Source organism: Dipodomys ordii, unplaced genomic scaffold (assembly GCF_000151885.1).
Source record: "Dipodomys ordii isolate 6190 unplaced genomic scaffold, Dord_2.0 Scaffold206, whole genome shotgun sequence".
Taxonomy (NCBI): Eukaryota; Metazoa; Chordata; class Mammalia; order Rodentia; family Heteromyidae; genus Dipodomys; species Dipodomys ordii.
In genome coordinates, this window is record NW_012267422.1 from 323,107 (window position 1) to 338,558 (window position 15,452).

At 43.2% G+C, this 15,452-nt stretch overlaps 2 protein-coding genes across 2 annotated transcripts; one reads left to right on the forward strand and one right to left on the reverse strand.

Annotated features, from left to right (window-relative positions):
* Positions 1-620: 620 nt before the first annotated feature.
* On the reverse strand, positions 621-2,069 carry LOC106000017 (histone H3.1-like). The gene is made up of 2 exons (XM_013035201.1): positions 1,739-2,069; positions 621-949 (listed from the first exon to the last, which is right to left on the reverse strand). The coding sequence occupies exons 1-2, from the start codon at positions 2,067-2,069 to the stop codon at positions 621-623; spliced, it is 660 nt and encodes a 219-aa protein (XP_012890655.1).
* A 2,190-nt stretch (positions 2,070-4,259) lies between these two features.
* LOC106000016 (histone H1.1) lies at positions 4,260-4,910 on the forward strand. Its single transcript, XM_013035200.1, has one exon. The coding sequence runs from the start codon at positions 4,260-4,262 to the stop codon at positions 4,908-4,910; it is 651 nt and encodes a 216-aa protein (XP_012890654.1).
* Positions 4,911-15,452: the final 10,542 nt, after the last annotated feature.

Here is a 15,452-nt window from a genome sequence, read left to right on the forward strand (position 1 = left end):
AGTGAGTTCTTTTGTCTGGCGTCCTTTCACGGCTTTTTCTTTCAGCATTATGAAAACTCAGATAGAAATTTATATCTCCTGGGCTAGGAAGTGGTAGAGCGCTTGCCTTGCATGCTTAAGGCCCTGGGTTCGATTCCTCAGCACCACATAAGCTAAAAGAAAAAAGCCGGAAGTGACACTGTGGCTCAAGTGTTAGAGCGCTAGCCTTGAACTGAAGAGCTGAGGGACAGCGCCCAGGCCCAGAGTTCAGGCCCACGACTGGGCTCCCCCCCCAAAAAAAATTTATCTCTCCTTGCCCTCTGACCCCCCCCCCCCATGTATTTGCTCCCAGCAATGCAAGTATAGCTCTCGCCTTGTTGCTTTAACAAATTTATAAACTGCACCTGGAGCTTCACCACCGTAGGGGAAAACAATTCAAAAAGGCAAGAACTTCCTAGTATTTTGAGAGAAAACGCTGATGGATACTTTCAAAATCATCCCCGTAAGTGTAAGTAGTTATGCATAAGAAAGAGATGTGCCAAGCTTTCACCTGTAATTCCCGACACCATTACAGCTCTTTTTGAACAAGTGGGCGGCTCTGAAAAGAGCCTTTGGTTCATAAATGAAAGCGACAGCACGAACTAGCCGCCGAAGCCGTAGAGGGTGCGGCCCTGGCGCTTGAGCGCGTAGACCACGTCCATGGCGGTGACGGTCTTGCGCTTGGCGTGCTCCGTGTAGGTGACAGCGTCACGGATCACGTTCTCCAGAAACACCTTCAGAACCCCGCGGGTCTCCTCATAGATCAGTCCAGAGATGCGCTTGACGCCGCCGCGGCGAGCTAGGCGCCGGATGGCAGGCTTGGTGATGCCCTGAATGTTATCGCGCAGCACCTTGCGGTGCCTCTTGGCGCCACCCTTCCCCAGGCCTTTTCCTCCTTTTCCGCGTCCAGACATGACTGCAACCAGAGAAGCTAAGGGAAGGCGAGAGTTCGCCCTTATATATCTGCTCCTTCCCTTCGCCCCGCCCCCTTGGAGACGCCGAGAATAGGCAGCGCGCCTGCGCAATTCTGACGCAAGCGATCCCTCCCTTAACCCCTCCTCCAAGCCAAGAAAACGGCTGTAGGGAGGGGCCTTGGAAACTGGCTTTAACTGTCCTGTAATTGATTTCAATTAGTAATTTCAGCAGCTGTTTTAGTAACCAAATTTGAAATTAATGATTTTTAAAACTCGTGGTCTCCATTCCATTTGTTTATATGAGGGTATTAGGACCTCGTTTTCTCCCTAAGACTTCTCTCTCTCGGGTCAGGGAACACCAACAGAATTTGGCTGTATTTTTGCAAACAGGACTCGGCTTTCGCCTTGGATTCGGAGACCAAGCTTATTGTCTGGCCTACGACTCAGGGTAGGGGATGGACCAGCAGTTAGGGGCGGAGCTGACAAGCGACCCGCGGACCACTTCGTACAGACGCCGGAACCGCTAACTTTCCCGCTCCCCACTATTAGAAGGCCGGGCTCACCGTTCATTATCATACCATTGGGTACAGTGACTTCACTGCTATAGCTCGTCAAGAATGCTTTTGCTAAGCCACATATTGAGAACCCAAGGGAAAGCAGCTTCTTCTACTTGAAAACGTAGGTGGCTCTGAAAAGAGCCTTTGGTGGGTGCTTATAGCAGTGCAACTACGCACGTTCCCCGCGAATGCGGCGTGCCAGTTGGATATCTTTGGGCATGATGGTCACTCGCTTGGCATGGATAGCACAGAGATTTGTGTCTTCAAAAAGACCCACTAAGTAAGCTTCACATGCCTCCTGCAGCGCCATCACAGCGGAACTTTGGAAGCGCAGGTCAGTCTTGAAGTCCTGCGCAATCTCACGAACCAGGCGCTGGAACGGCAGTTTGCGAATCAGCAGCTCAGTAGACTTCTGGTAGCGGCGGATCTCACGCAATGCCACGGTCCCGGGCCGGTAGCGGTGAGGTTTCTTCACACCACCGGTAGCTGGCGCGCTTTTGCGAGCAGCCTTAGTGGCCAGCTGCTTACGGGGCGCTTTGCCACCGGTGGATTTACGAGCAGTCTGCTTTGTACGAGCCATGACAGAACAAAGCCAGAGTATAGTGGTGAACAGCCAACGTTGCTCATTTTTATAGTATGCAAAGTGCAGTGATTGGACAAAAATTCTTCCATCTGTGACGTCACAGGCTCTGATTGGTTTATCTTTAATCCTTCATTTTCTTCAGATTCACCCCTTACCTGTTTAAAATGGTTTTTTTTTTCTCCTTTTGTGCCTTCTGGTTGTTGTAGCCTGATACGTACTTTTTTTATGTGTGAAAGCAGAGGAATTAACTTCCATAATTTTAAGGTTTATTCCCGGGGGGAAGGGAGGCGGCGCAAGAAACTAAATGTTGGGCACCTGTTCCCCTGAAATATTTTACACTTCCTTGTTGGTCTACACAATGTGGAGTTTCTCGAGAGCTTTTTACAAATGCAGTGTCTTTTGTTAGGGAAATCTTGCTGAAATTTACAGAGCATAATCTCGTAGTAAGACACATGACTGCTCGAATACCACTTTCTGTTCAAGACTTTTTAAAAAATTAAATATCCATGCTCAACGTTATGCAGTATATCAGCCTTTCTCAAGCTGTTATATTTTTAAAGGGCGAAGGTATAACTAGGCAGACGAAAGGAAGTGGCTGGAGCTAGCACCACTTACAGGCATATAAATGGGCCACCTTCAACCAGGTAAAAGTTGTTGCCCCAGTGAAGCAGGGAAAGAGCCCTACAGCAACCTCAGAAGTCCAGACAGCAAAGGGAATAATCTTAAGAAAGAGCACACGGGGTAGCTTTCTCATACAGACATTAGCAGGAGGATTCCCGATACTACCTTTTGATTGGTTCATTACACTTAACTCAGCAGCCATTAAGAAACTAGATCCAGCATCCTTCATTTGCATGGAGCATCACATTTTTATCTAAAGGCAGTTTAACATAATAGGAAACAGGAACCCCTATTTGAGTCAGATAACACAGCGGCATTTGGACCGAAGCTTTGCTTATTACATCGAGAATATCTTCCCCCCCCTTTTTTGTCTTTCATAGAGGAGTTACTTGAAAATTGAGCTTTGCGTTTATCCTTCAGACCAGGATTTGTGATTGTTTCCAATTGCTCTCTGCCAAATTCTTGGTACATGACACGTTTGGAAACCAATTCTAAATAAAAATAAATTGCTGAAAACACTGGTAGGGAAATGGGCATGAGCCTAGAACTTTATCGGCTTCATAGTTCAAATGCGCAAATCTCAGGTTGATAGGCTCCTGCGGACTTATTTGAAAACCGCAACAAAACGCGGGAGAATAAGCTGTGGTTGGCTCTCCTGAGCACCGGGCATTTGGGACTGTGGGTGATAAGTCTGATAGCATTTTATTCTCCCATTAGTTTATTGATTCGCAATGTGAAATAGTGGTAGCGTGCTATTTGCTCGAAATGCTCTTTACAGCCATAAACAAGGTAGAACTTAAATCTTGCAATATTGCTCTTGTTACCTAAAGAAACCAAAGTTTGGGACAATGCCTGTCAGGAAAGCGATCTTGAGCCTCATCTTTTTGTGTAAAAGTAACTGTGCCCATATGCTATATGCTGACTGTGAAAAGGTTGAAAACAGAGTCCATTTGGGCTAAATGTAAGGCGAAATGTTAAAAATCGTACTACTGAACTATATTACGTTGCAGGAAATGTTTGCTTACTCTTTTCCAAATTGTACGAATGTTAATTTAGGTCAGTGAATTCCAGAGTTTTCTATGGTTCATTTTTCTGGCCAAAACATATTAAAAGTGCACCTTCAGCTTTATCAGGAAATACAATAAGGATGAAGACCTACTGACAATGCCTACAATCATATCTTCCTTTTGTGTTCCCCATTATTCAGGATAATCTTGCACGTTCCTTGATAAACCACCAGTGAACTTCTCCAAAGACTTTTCTAAATCCAAGTTAAACTGGATATGAGTCTGGGAAATGGCATCCTTTGCTGGTACAGTGCAACATCGATCTAAGATTTTCACCTCAAAGAGTTGACTAGGAAAGCTTTGCGGGTGCATTTGCGCGGGAAAGGGAAGCCGAACCACAGTCCTAAACAATCCTCCAGGGGCCTTCCAGAGGCGCGTGGGTGTAGAGGCGGGCTTTAAAACGCCCACCAATCACAGCACACCCCCCTCTATAAATAGGCCTCGCCCTCGGAGTCACAACTTTGTCCGATTTTGCTGACTTGGGTGTTTTCCTGCAGCTATGTCTGAGACACCGCCCGCCACGCAGGCTACTTCTACTGTACCTGAGAAGCCTCCAGCGGCCAAGAAGGCGAAGAAGCCTGCCAAGGCCGCCGCCGCCGCCAAGAAGCCTGCCGGCCCTTCAGTGTCGGAGCTAATTGTGCAGGCCGTTTCCTCCTCCAAAGAGCGCAACGGGGTGTCTCTGGCCGCGCTCAAGAAGGTGCTGGCGGCTGCGGGCTACGATGTGGAGAAGAACAACAGCCGCATCAAGCTGGGTCTGAAGAGCCTGGTGAGCAAAGGCACCCTGGTGCAGACCAAGGGCACCGGCGCCTCCGGCTCCTTCAAGCTCGCTAAGAGAACGGCTCCTGAGCCGAAAGCCAGCGGCACGAAAGTGGCCGCCAAACCCAAGGCCGCCGGCGCTGCTTCCAAGAAGCCCGGAAAGGCGGCGGGGGCCGCGGCTAAGAAGAGTGTCAAGACCCCCCAAAAGGCCAAGAAGCCCGCGCTGCCCAAGAAGCCTTCCAAAAGCCCCAAGAAGCCTAAGGTTGTGAAGCCGAAGAAAGTAGCCAAAAGCCCTGCTAAAGCCAAGGCTATCAAGCCTAAGGTGGCCAAGGCAAAGGTGACGAAGCCAAAGACCCCCGCCAAGCCCAAGAAGGCAGCCCCCAAGAAAAAGTAAGCAGCTGTGGTTGGAAGTTTCTAGCAAACCAACGGCTCTTTTAAGAGCCACCTACAACTACGCAGAAAGAGCTTTAAACACTGCAGTTAGCCTTTGCTCTTCTCAAGCAGTGGCTTGCTCGTACTGTTCTCCCATGTTGGGAACACCCAGGAAATATTAGGGCCCGCAGGGGAGATCCCACCTGTAAACCAGCCGCCCGTCAAAGCTGAGGTCTGCCGGTGGCTCAGGCTTAAGCTTCTGAGCTTAAGCTCAGAAGGCCAGGCCATCATGGGTCCCCCACAGAACAGTAAGCATGAAATTAAGGGACGCTAGAAACTAGGGGGGAACGAAGCCATACCAGGCTATGCCCTCAGGTGTGGCTTGTTCACGGTTGTCCCTTACAGGGTGAACAGATGAGCTCCACTAGCTACAGTCCCGTGGGGCCCTAACAGCTGGAAGCACCAGTCGCTCTTGCGGGGACATGGCCCTGGACTTCCAGGCTGTTGGCTTGATTGGAGCCATTGTCAAGTTCAGCTGTGGGGGTTCCAGAGCTGCTGTTCAAGATCACTGACCAGGTTCCTCTCAAAGAAACAAGCGCTCTCCCTGATTGGATATGAGTGAGTGGTATTTCATATGAAGGATTTTCCACCCTGGTGGAACCACATCACTAAATCTAATGACGTGTTAGTGGCACGCCCCTTTCAATGGTTGCAATTTTTAATTCTGGGATTCAAATGCCAATCTTTTTTTTTTTCACATTTGACAGAAAACCCTTCATGGGGAGCCAATTTTAACTCCGTTTAAAATTTTTATTTTTACATATGTGTAAATCCTACTTCCTAGAAAAAATAATTTAATGACTGCTTTCCTCCCTCAGTTTACATGTGTGTGTTGGTCATAAAATTTGAACTCTGGGTCTGAGTGCTGACCCGGAGTTTTTTTTGTTGTTTTTTGCTCAAGGCTAGCATTGTACTCCACCAGTTGAGTCACAGCCTCACTTCCAGCTTTTTTAGGGACTTACTTGGAGATGAGTCTCAGACTTTCCTTGTTGGCTAGCTCCAAACTGCAACCCTCAGATAGCCTCCTGAGTAGCTAGGATTACAGGTGTAAACTACCAATGCCCAGCTGTTTTGAGTCCCAGTACTAGAACTACATGAACCCGTAGCCCCATGCTAGTTCATGGTTGGCATTATGCTGCTGAGCCACATATACGTGTAGCCTTTTTTTCTGGTTAATTGGACATAGAAATCACAAGGACATTTTGTCTTGGGCTGGCTTCAAACTTCAATCCTCAGATGTTTACTGACAAGCTAGAATTATAGGTGTGCGCCACCAGTGCAGGCTGCTTCTCAGTCCACGTAAAGTCCATAATACAAGTACTTCATGTCCTTGCTCCCCTTTGCCAAACTTTGCCTGTTTTTTATACATCCATAACCATTTATGGCTATTTTTTTTCCTGGTTAGGATTTTTTTTTTTTTTAAAGTTTAAGCTAGGAGCTAGGCACTGGTGGCGCATGCCTCTAATCCTAGCTACTCAAGAAAGCTGAGATCTGATTATTACTGTTTAAAGCCAGCCAGGGCAAGAAAGACTGAGACTCATCTCCAATTAATCACCAGATAACCTGAAGGAGAGCTGACTTAAAGTGGTAGAGTGTTAGCCTTGAGCAAAAGAACTCAAGGACAGGCCCTGGGTTCAAGCCACATGTCCAACAATAAAGAAAGCTAGGTGCTGATAGCTCACACCTGTAAATCCCAACTAGTTAAGAGGGTAAAATCTGAGAATCATGGTTTAAACCCAGTTCATTCTCTTATCTCCACTTAGCCAGCAAGAAGGCAAATGAGGAGGTGTGGGTCAAGTTGTAGAACACTACTAGCTTTGTGCAAAAGGTATAAATGGGAGTTTACATAGACCCTGAATTCAAGCCAGTACCAGTACACGCACACACATACGCGCGCACACACACACACACACAAACATAAGAATATACATATTTCTACATTTTGCTTTTCTATTTTAACAAAACTTTAGGAAATCATCTTGTATGGTAGCACATGCTTTTAAGTTCCAGCCCCAGCTACATAGAAAAAGGGAGAAAAGAGAGGAGAGAAAGGGAGAGGACAGGGCTCCAAAGTTGAGGCTGTTTATTTTCTCTTAAACTTTAGGTATAAACATGCCCTAAAAATAACTCATACTTCCAGAAATGTGAGATGGCTTCAAATTATTCCAAATTGTTACTTTAACTTCCATTATCATGGCCACTACTGCATCCTTTCAGTTTATTGGGTAGGGCTTAAACTGGGGCTTGTACTCTTGCTTGCCTTTTTTACTCAAGACTCATGATCTATAACTTGAGCCACACCTCTGCTTCCAGGTTTTTGCTGGTTAACTAGTAATAAGAGACTCTTGGACTTTTCTTCCCAGGCTGGCTTTGAGCCATGATCCTCAGATCTCAGCCACCTGAGTAACTAGGATTATAGATATAAGCCATAGGCACTCAATTGTTTTGGGTATGGCTATGAACCTATACTTACCACATATATTTCAATTTCCTTTGATCTTTCACCTCTATACCCCACTGTTATTATTTGTTGAGTCCCATAGGTTTGCTTTAAAAAATTTTTAAATAAGAGAATATTTTATACTGCTTAAGGATCAGTTTGGATTCTCCCAGATAGATAATCAGTTATTTTAACACTATTAGTTGATCCACTTCCCCCATTGAATATACCATCTTCTTTTTTGGATTTTTTTTGTTTTGTTTTGTTTTTTTACCAAACTCTTATCTAATAGGGTCTATTTTTGCAAATATTTTCCAATGCTTTCCCCATATAAGTCATATACCTTTAAAAATTTTTAATCCTAGTTAATTTATTTTTTATAAGTGTTCTTTATTTGTTTTTTGGTCGGTCGTGGGGTCCTAGTTAATTTATATTTATTTCTACTATGAACAGACCCTTCCTGTTATTTCCCTTTTTTTTTCTTGGTCTTCTAATGAGATAAGAAATAGTTTATATTTTGTATTCAACTAACAAAAAAATTTGAAAATCTAGTCTTTGCTCTTTATGTTCTCTGGCCTGTTCCTTTATCAGAGCTAATTCTGTTTTTTTTGTTTGTTTGTTTTTGTTTTTTTCATCATTAAACTTCTTTTCCTTCATTTTTTGGCTATTCCATTCCTACACTGAACTTTTATTACTTTTTTTTTTTTTTGGGTCCGGTCGTGGGGCCTGAACTCTGGGCCTGGGCGCTGTCCCTCAGATCTTCAGCTCAAGGCTAGCGCTCTACCACTTGAGCCACAGCGCCACTTCTGGCTTTTTTCTTTTGCTTATGTGGTGCTGAGGAATTGAACCCAGGGCCTCATGCATGCAAGGCAAGCACTCTACCACTGAGCTACCTTCCCAGCCCCTTTTATTACTTTTTTCAAGTGATTATGCAAGTTTCTCGTCTATGCTTCATAGTGGCCTACAGGGAGGTGGAAGTATCTATGGTACAAGTGTTGATCTTCTCTGTGTATCTGAGATCACAGAGGAGGAGGCACCAAGCCGACTGTGCAGACAATGACCAGAAAGAAACACAAGGCAAATAAACTGATCAGCTTGTCTAAGAATTGCCTTAGAAACTTGTTTAAGTGGCCTCCTGGCGATGTAGGATATAGGACCCAGGTCTTCTATAGATTTTTTTTTTGAGAACCTTGGCTCAGTTACTATGCAGGGAACAACTTCTGCCACACATGCATCCCATTGTATCATTCTCCCCTGTTCACATTTCTGAAGTTACATCTTCAGGTAATAATCACAAAATTATGGAGCTGTCAATGTATACTTGCCAAGTTCCTTAACAGATCAGGCTTCTAACTCCCTGTATAGTAGATATGAAACCATTTCAATACAGTGAGTCATGCAAGATGTCAATGTAGATAATAGTAACTAGTAATATCCAATTGACCTGTAAAATGTGACATTTATAAGGATTACAGTAAATATAATTTATCATTTATAAGCAGTGTTTATTGAGATTGCCACCTGTCACATACATGAAACACTATATCTGAGGGCAACTTTGCTCCTATTTTCTTAGATCTTCTACTTCATTGTGATAGTGGGATAAGTGCCTAATGATTATGCTCAAGGTTTAAAGCATTAGAGAATACAAATGACTTGTGTGGATAGAAATGGGAGAAAGGGTAGGCAGGCAATGGTAGGAAGGATACAGAAGGCAAAAGGTTGGGTTGGTGAGAACACTATTTAAAATCTGACTTGTTCCTAGCTATGGGGATACACAGATTATAAAGACTGGTTCTAGGCCAGCCTGGGCAAAAAAGGAGACCCTCCATTTCAATCAATAAACTATACATGATGGAGGTGGTAGATAGAAAGATCATGGTTTGAGATTAGCCATGGGCAAAAAATTCTCTGAAAAGTAACTAAGGCAAGAAAGAGCTAGAGGAATGGCTCAAGTGGTAGAGCATATGTCTAGCAAGCACAAACCCTGAGTTTATGGCACACCAGATAGCAAACCAACATTCAAACTGAAAAAAAAATAAAAAACTACGCTGCCACAAATTGTCTCTTTCCAGTGTCAACACCATATTCTTCTACCCACAGCTACTAGCCAGATCTCTGACAGCAGGCTTAAGTATGTTGTATTAAAGGCTTTACACTAGTTATTGAATCATTCATTCACTCAACAAATATTTGTAGTGCATCTAATCTGAATTAAGCACTTTGCTAGCCAAAAAGGCAAATACTTTCATCTCTATAATCCTTAATTTCAGTATCAATATAACAGAAATGTTAATCCTTTCTTTACACATCATTCAGAGCCCCATCCTTTGTCTCTCTTGATTGACAGAGCTTTTGCTATTTTTTTAAACTTTGAAACTTTTTATCAGCCTATATAAGGGCCATCGAATTGAGATTTCCATACATGCATGCAACATCCCCCATCAACTTCATTATCACTCTCCTTTATCCCCCTTTTCCCCTTTATAATACAATTGACACAGATTTCATTTTTCTAGTTTCATAGATATGCATAATTACTTCACTCATTTAATCCTCATTGGACCTCCCCTATCCTTTTGAGACAAAGTCAGTCTATGTAGTTTAGGCTGTCCTCAAATTCATGATCCTCTGCCTCAGCCTCACCCTTGCCATCAACACTTGGCTTGGCCAAGCTTTACATCTATTTTTCTCAATCCTCTTCCATTTCCTGATGAGCACTGGCATGCCCCAGAATTGAAGATGACTGTCCTGAGCACCCACCCCCTCCCACCCTGCCCCTTCTCCTGCAACACTGTTCTGCTTGTCTACAGGATTTTCCTCACTCTTTAATCTCTCATTACTCTTATATTACTCTGCTCACCTGATCTTATATGTACACAAAGCCCTTCCCTTTTCTATCCGTGACCAGGATCTGAAATTCCAGAATTCTCCCTATACCACAGTGAGGGCTAGGAGAATAAAAGACATGAATAAAAGATACTTAGAAGTGGGTATCAGAGAAGACCTCTATACATATTCATCAGGGGAGACTGGTTTCCAAGGGTGACTCAGGGATGCACCTTGCTCTACCTGTGGCTTTGCCATCTTTAGCACTTGGCTCCCAATGAGGTCTCCATGATAATTTCTAATCAAAGTAGTCTATAGAGAGAAAGGTATAGAGCATTGTGAGTATTAAGTGATTATAAGCAGGTGTGAAGAATATAGATCCATCACATTCGCCACTACCAAACTCAATTTACACAGCCATAAACACTGACAAGTATGGTTTAGCAAGAATCTTTGAGTCCAAGAGAAAATGCAAAACTATGCCAAGTAACATCTGACACAGGAGCTTTGCATACTGTCCCCATGCTTGGCCCAGACCATGCCCCCTTTCCTGCCTGGTCACAAGAGCCAGCATTTATCCCTGGACCTGATGGGTTGTAATATTCAGACCAGTAATGAACCATGGTAGCACTAAGCAAAGTACCAACCAGTAACATTCTGTTCAAGTCAACATGATTCTAATGATTATGTGTCATGTTAAATAAGTATAATAATGGGTTATTTCTGGTTTTATTTTTTTAAGTCAACTTCTTAGAAAAATAGCTTACCTACAATGAACGGTACAGAATTTAAATGTATAGTTGAGGTAAAGGTTAAAGTTTTTTTTTCCTTTTTCCCACAAGGATATTTAGTTGAGAAATATTTGTTGAAAAAACCTTTGGTGAGTTTTGGTGAATGTATATGTGCAACCATGTTATTACCAACCAAACCAAGATACAAAATATTTTAAAGATTTCCATTTTTGTTTTATTAATGTATCACTGAAGTCAATTCAGTTAGATCTAAATAATGGAAATACCTACATGTTCAAATGTTAGAATCCATATTCATGGATTGGTAAAATTCCAACTCCCTTCAAATTGATAAATAACTTTTTAACATAATTACAGTAAAAACTCTAGATGGATTTGTTTGTTTGTTTGTTTCAGTAGAAATTAGCTTCCTGATTTAAAACTTATATAGAAATGAAAGGACCAAAGAAAGACAAACCAAAAGTCTAAGTAAGGACTTACATTATTCATTTTTAAGACTTTTTTTAAAAAAGAAATAGTAATCAAGACAGTATCTCAGAACACATTGATATAAGAATAAACATAAAGGTCCATGGAATAGAGATTCAGTAAATAGACCTATATATCTATGGTGAGCTGGTTTTTGAAAAATATTGACAAGAATATTATAGGGAAAGGTCTTTGCAACAAATGTTTTTTAAACATCTACATGTGTTTGTGGAGAGTACAAAATTCAACTATTGCAACACTGGAAAAATTAACAAGAAAACATACCTAATGGACTCAGAAAAAAGGATAGCATCTGGAAATATAAGGATAAGAATATTGAAGTGCTAAAGAGATTATTTAAAGATATTTAAATAACATAGTAAGGGGCTGGGAAGGTGGCTCATGCCTGAAGCCCTGGGTTCGATTCTTCAGCACCACATAAGCAAAAGGAAAAAAGCCGGAAGTGGCGCTGTGGCTCAAGTGGTAGAGAGCTAGCCTTGAGCTGAAGAGCTGAGGGACAGCGCCCAGGCCCAGAGTTCAGGCCCCACGACTGGACCAAGAAAAATAAAAAATTAAAAAAAAAAACATAGTAACATTAATATGTTAACTTTTAAAAAATATTTTCCCACAGTGGGGAAAAACTGCAAATAAAACAAGAATGAGATATCACTTCTGTTAGGCTGGCATAAATTGAAATGTTAAAAATGCAATAGGCATTTTTAAGATGTGAGTAAACATAAAAACCTCAGTCGTTGGTACAAGAATACTAACCAGAGCCGGGTGTTTGGTGGCTCACACCTGTAATCCTAGCTACTCAGGAGGCTGAGATGTGAGGATCACAGTTTGAAGCCAGCCTGGGCAAGAAAAGCCATGAGACTCTTACCTTTAATTAACCACCAGAAAACTGGAAGTGGCACTGTGGCTCAAGTGTTAGAGCACTAACCTTGAGCAAAAAAGCTCAGCACCCAGGCCCCAAGTTCAAGACCAACAGAAAAAAAATGAAAGAAGGAAAAAAGAAAAGAATACCAATCAGACTTTTGTAATTTGAAGTTTGGGATCTTTTACTGGGGGGGAGCGGGGGTTGGAGGGAGATTGGAGCCCAGGATCCCTGGAGGAGGAGTATACATAATACATACCACAGAAGCAAACTCTGCAGTCTTAAGACAAATTCGACAATTCGACATTGCAACAAGGACAAGTCTCAAGAATATACAGGAGCTGGACACGGGTCACTCACATCTGCAATCCTAGCTTCTCAGGAAGCTGAGATCTGAGGATCCAGGTTCAAAGCCAGCCCAGGCAGAAAAGTCCTAGCAAGACTCTTACCTCCAATTAACCACTCTTAAACCAGAAGTGGGGCTGTGGCTCAAGTGGTAGAGTGCTAGCCTTGAGCACAAAGAGGCTCAAGGACAGTGCCCACACCCTGAGTTCAAGCCACCAACAGACAACAACCACCACAACAACAACAAATAGAAAGAGGGAGCGGGAGAGAGAGGGAGGGAGAGAGGAAAGGAAGGAAAGAAAGAAAGAAAGAAGAAAGAGAAAGAGAGAAAAAAAGAGAAAAAGAAAGAGAAAAAAAGAAAGGAAGAGAGAGAAAGAGTATACAGGAATAAGAAACACCATGGGATCACAGCGACCAAACCTGTCACTCTCCAAAAACCACATCGTGCAGTACACACTTAAATGTTCATTATGTTCATTAATGGAGAACATATGAACATTACAATTTATTCTTTGGACTTGAAGATTACCAATCAGTGGAAAAGATGCAAAATATCTACATAGCTCAAAATCAATACCAAGCCCCCTTTCTTGATATGGGAAGGACTGGGAGAGGCCAAAGAAATGATACAAAGTATGTGTAAGACAGCAATTGGTAGATACTAATTTAAATGAGGGGATACTGCATCTAACGTGGGAAACTTTTTAATATCTTAAAACCAGGCAACAGAGAAAACACAATCGATCTTCAGAGGCATGGATGCCTGCATTGGGCGGGGGGAGGGGAGAGAACTATTTATTTTTGTTTCATTTGTCACATTAAACATCATCTGAAGCAAATGCATCTGAAATCACATGTTAACCTTCAAACATTGGTGGTGGGGCCTGCATATACATAGTCCCACTATGTGATTTTTTTTTCTTTTTTTCAACCTATAGTCTCTCATAGGAAGGCCCAGTAAACTGTGGAGTGCAACTAGGAGGAGGCTGGTCGGGGCATAGCCTAGTGCCCTCCATTCCTGGCCTCGATTATCTAGTCCTTTCCACCTATCTCCCCGCCATGACAATCTACGTACCTCTCGCGGACTCAGATTTGGGGTTCCCGTCTCCAGCACCTGGAAATTTCTTCTGCCGGAGCTCTCGCTGTTAGAACTAGAAAAGTCACAACAGAGATCACCCAAAGCTGCCCTCAGGATCTCAGATTTTCAAAGTGGCCTATCGGGCGAAAGGACGCTGGTCTGCGCAAAGGCTGGCCAATCAGAAGCGCCAGAAAACAAGCTGCTTGGTGGAGTGTGCTCAGCTCACAGGGAGCATTGATGCCCACAAACCCCAAAACAGCTCTGGCCGCCTGGCCTTTGGGCCCAGGGAGAGCATTTGCAGTGCATAGACCATTGGGCCTGAAGCAGTCTCTTCTCCTGGAGTTCTGTGTTGCTACTGATCTGAAGCTGCAATCTTATAAATTCTCCTCTGCCTTGGAGCCCTGGCTCCTCCCTGAGCCCAGCTAAATGGCCAGAATTTCAGGTTTGAAATCCACTGAGACACCAAGGACAAATAGCTTTGAAATAAACTCATGAACCTGTTGTCCTGAGTAGACTGGACATCAGTAAGTTAAAGCTCCTGCGATGCCCAGAATATCCTACAAGGGTCAAAAACTACTGATCTAGGAGGAGTCCCACCCAGCAGCAAATATCCTATCTCTAAAATCGAGTTTTCTAGAGTAACCAAAGGCCAGAGAAGATGCTGATGAATTGTTGATCCCACAGAGTAATGTTGGCCCAATAATTCCTCGTTAACAGGTTCTGTATATCAGGTGCTTTTTCCATCATCTCTTTAGCAGGTTTTGTATATAAAAGTGCTTTTTCCTATAAATTTAACAGAAAGGTTACTTGGGTTATGTGCCTTGAGGCCTGAACATCTGTCATTAACTGGATTGTTGCCCCCAAAATTTATACTTAATGGAAACAGAAACCAGAGAATTGGTGTCCCTTGTCCATCCCTAAGCACCTGATATGTGTAATCAGAAATTAAGCATAGATCTGGTTGTTCCCAAGAACCCTACTTTTTTTTGGTTGGTTGTAGGGCTTGAACTCTGGGCTTGGGTGCTGTCCCTGCGCTCTTCAGCTCAAGGCGAGCATTCTACCACTTGAGCCACAGCGCCACATCTGGTTTTCTAGTGGTTTATTAGAGGTAAGAGTCTCACAGACTTTCCTGCCCTGGCTGGCTTTGAACCGCGATCCTCAGATCTCAGCTTCCTGAGTAGCTAGAATTACAGGCGTGAGCCACCTGTGCCCAGCTAAGAACCCTATTATCTTTAATGAAGCTGGAATTCCCAATACACTAAAGCAAATGCTCAGGAATAGCAGCAAGATGGAAAGCCAAATCCAATCCTTACAATACTTCAGTGTTAAAGAGATTAAGTGATACAGGCAGATACAAGGCTAAGTTAGAAGACAAGCAGCTCTGAAGTCTGAGGACACAACCTTCTCTACCCTCATTTACAATGTTCTTTCCTAAGGCAGGACTGGTAAGAGTTCTGATTTCCAGAACAAGAGATTGGAGGGCTTCCTTCTCACAAAGATACCATTACTTTCCTAATCAAAAAGAGCATTAATTTTTTTATCATACTATCTTTCTGGCAGAATATCTCAGTCCTGAGGCTTGAACTCCTGGCCACTGTTCCTGAGCCTTTTTGCTCAAGGTTAATGCTCTACCACTTGAGCCACAGCTCTACTTCTAGCTTTTTGTCCATTGGAGACGTGTCTCAGTAGACTTTCCTGCCTGGGACAAGTTTGAA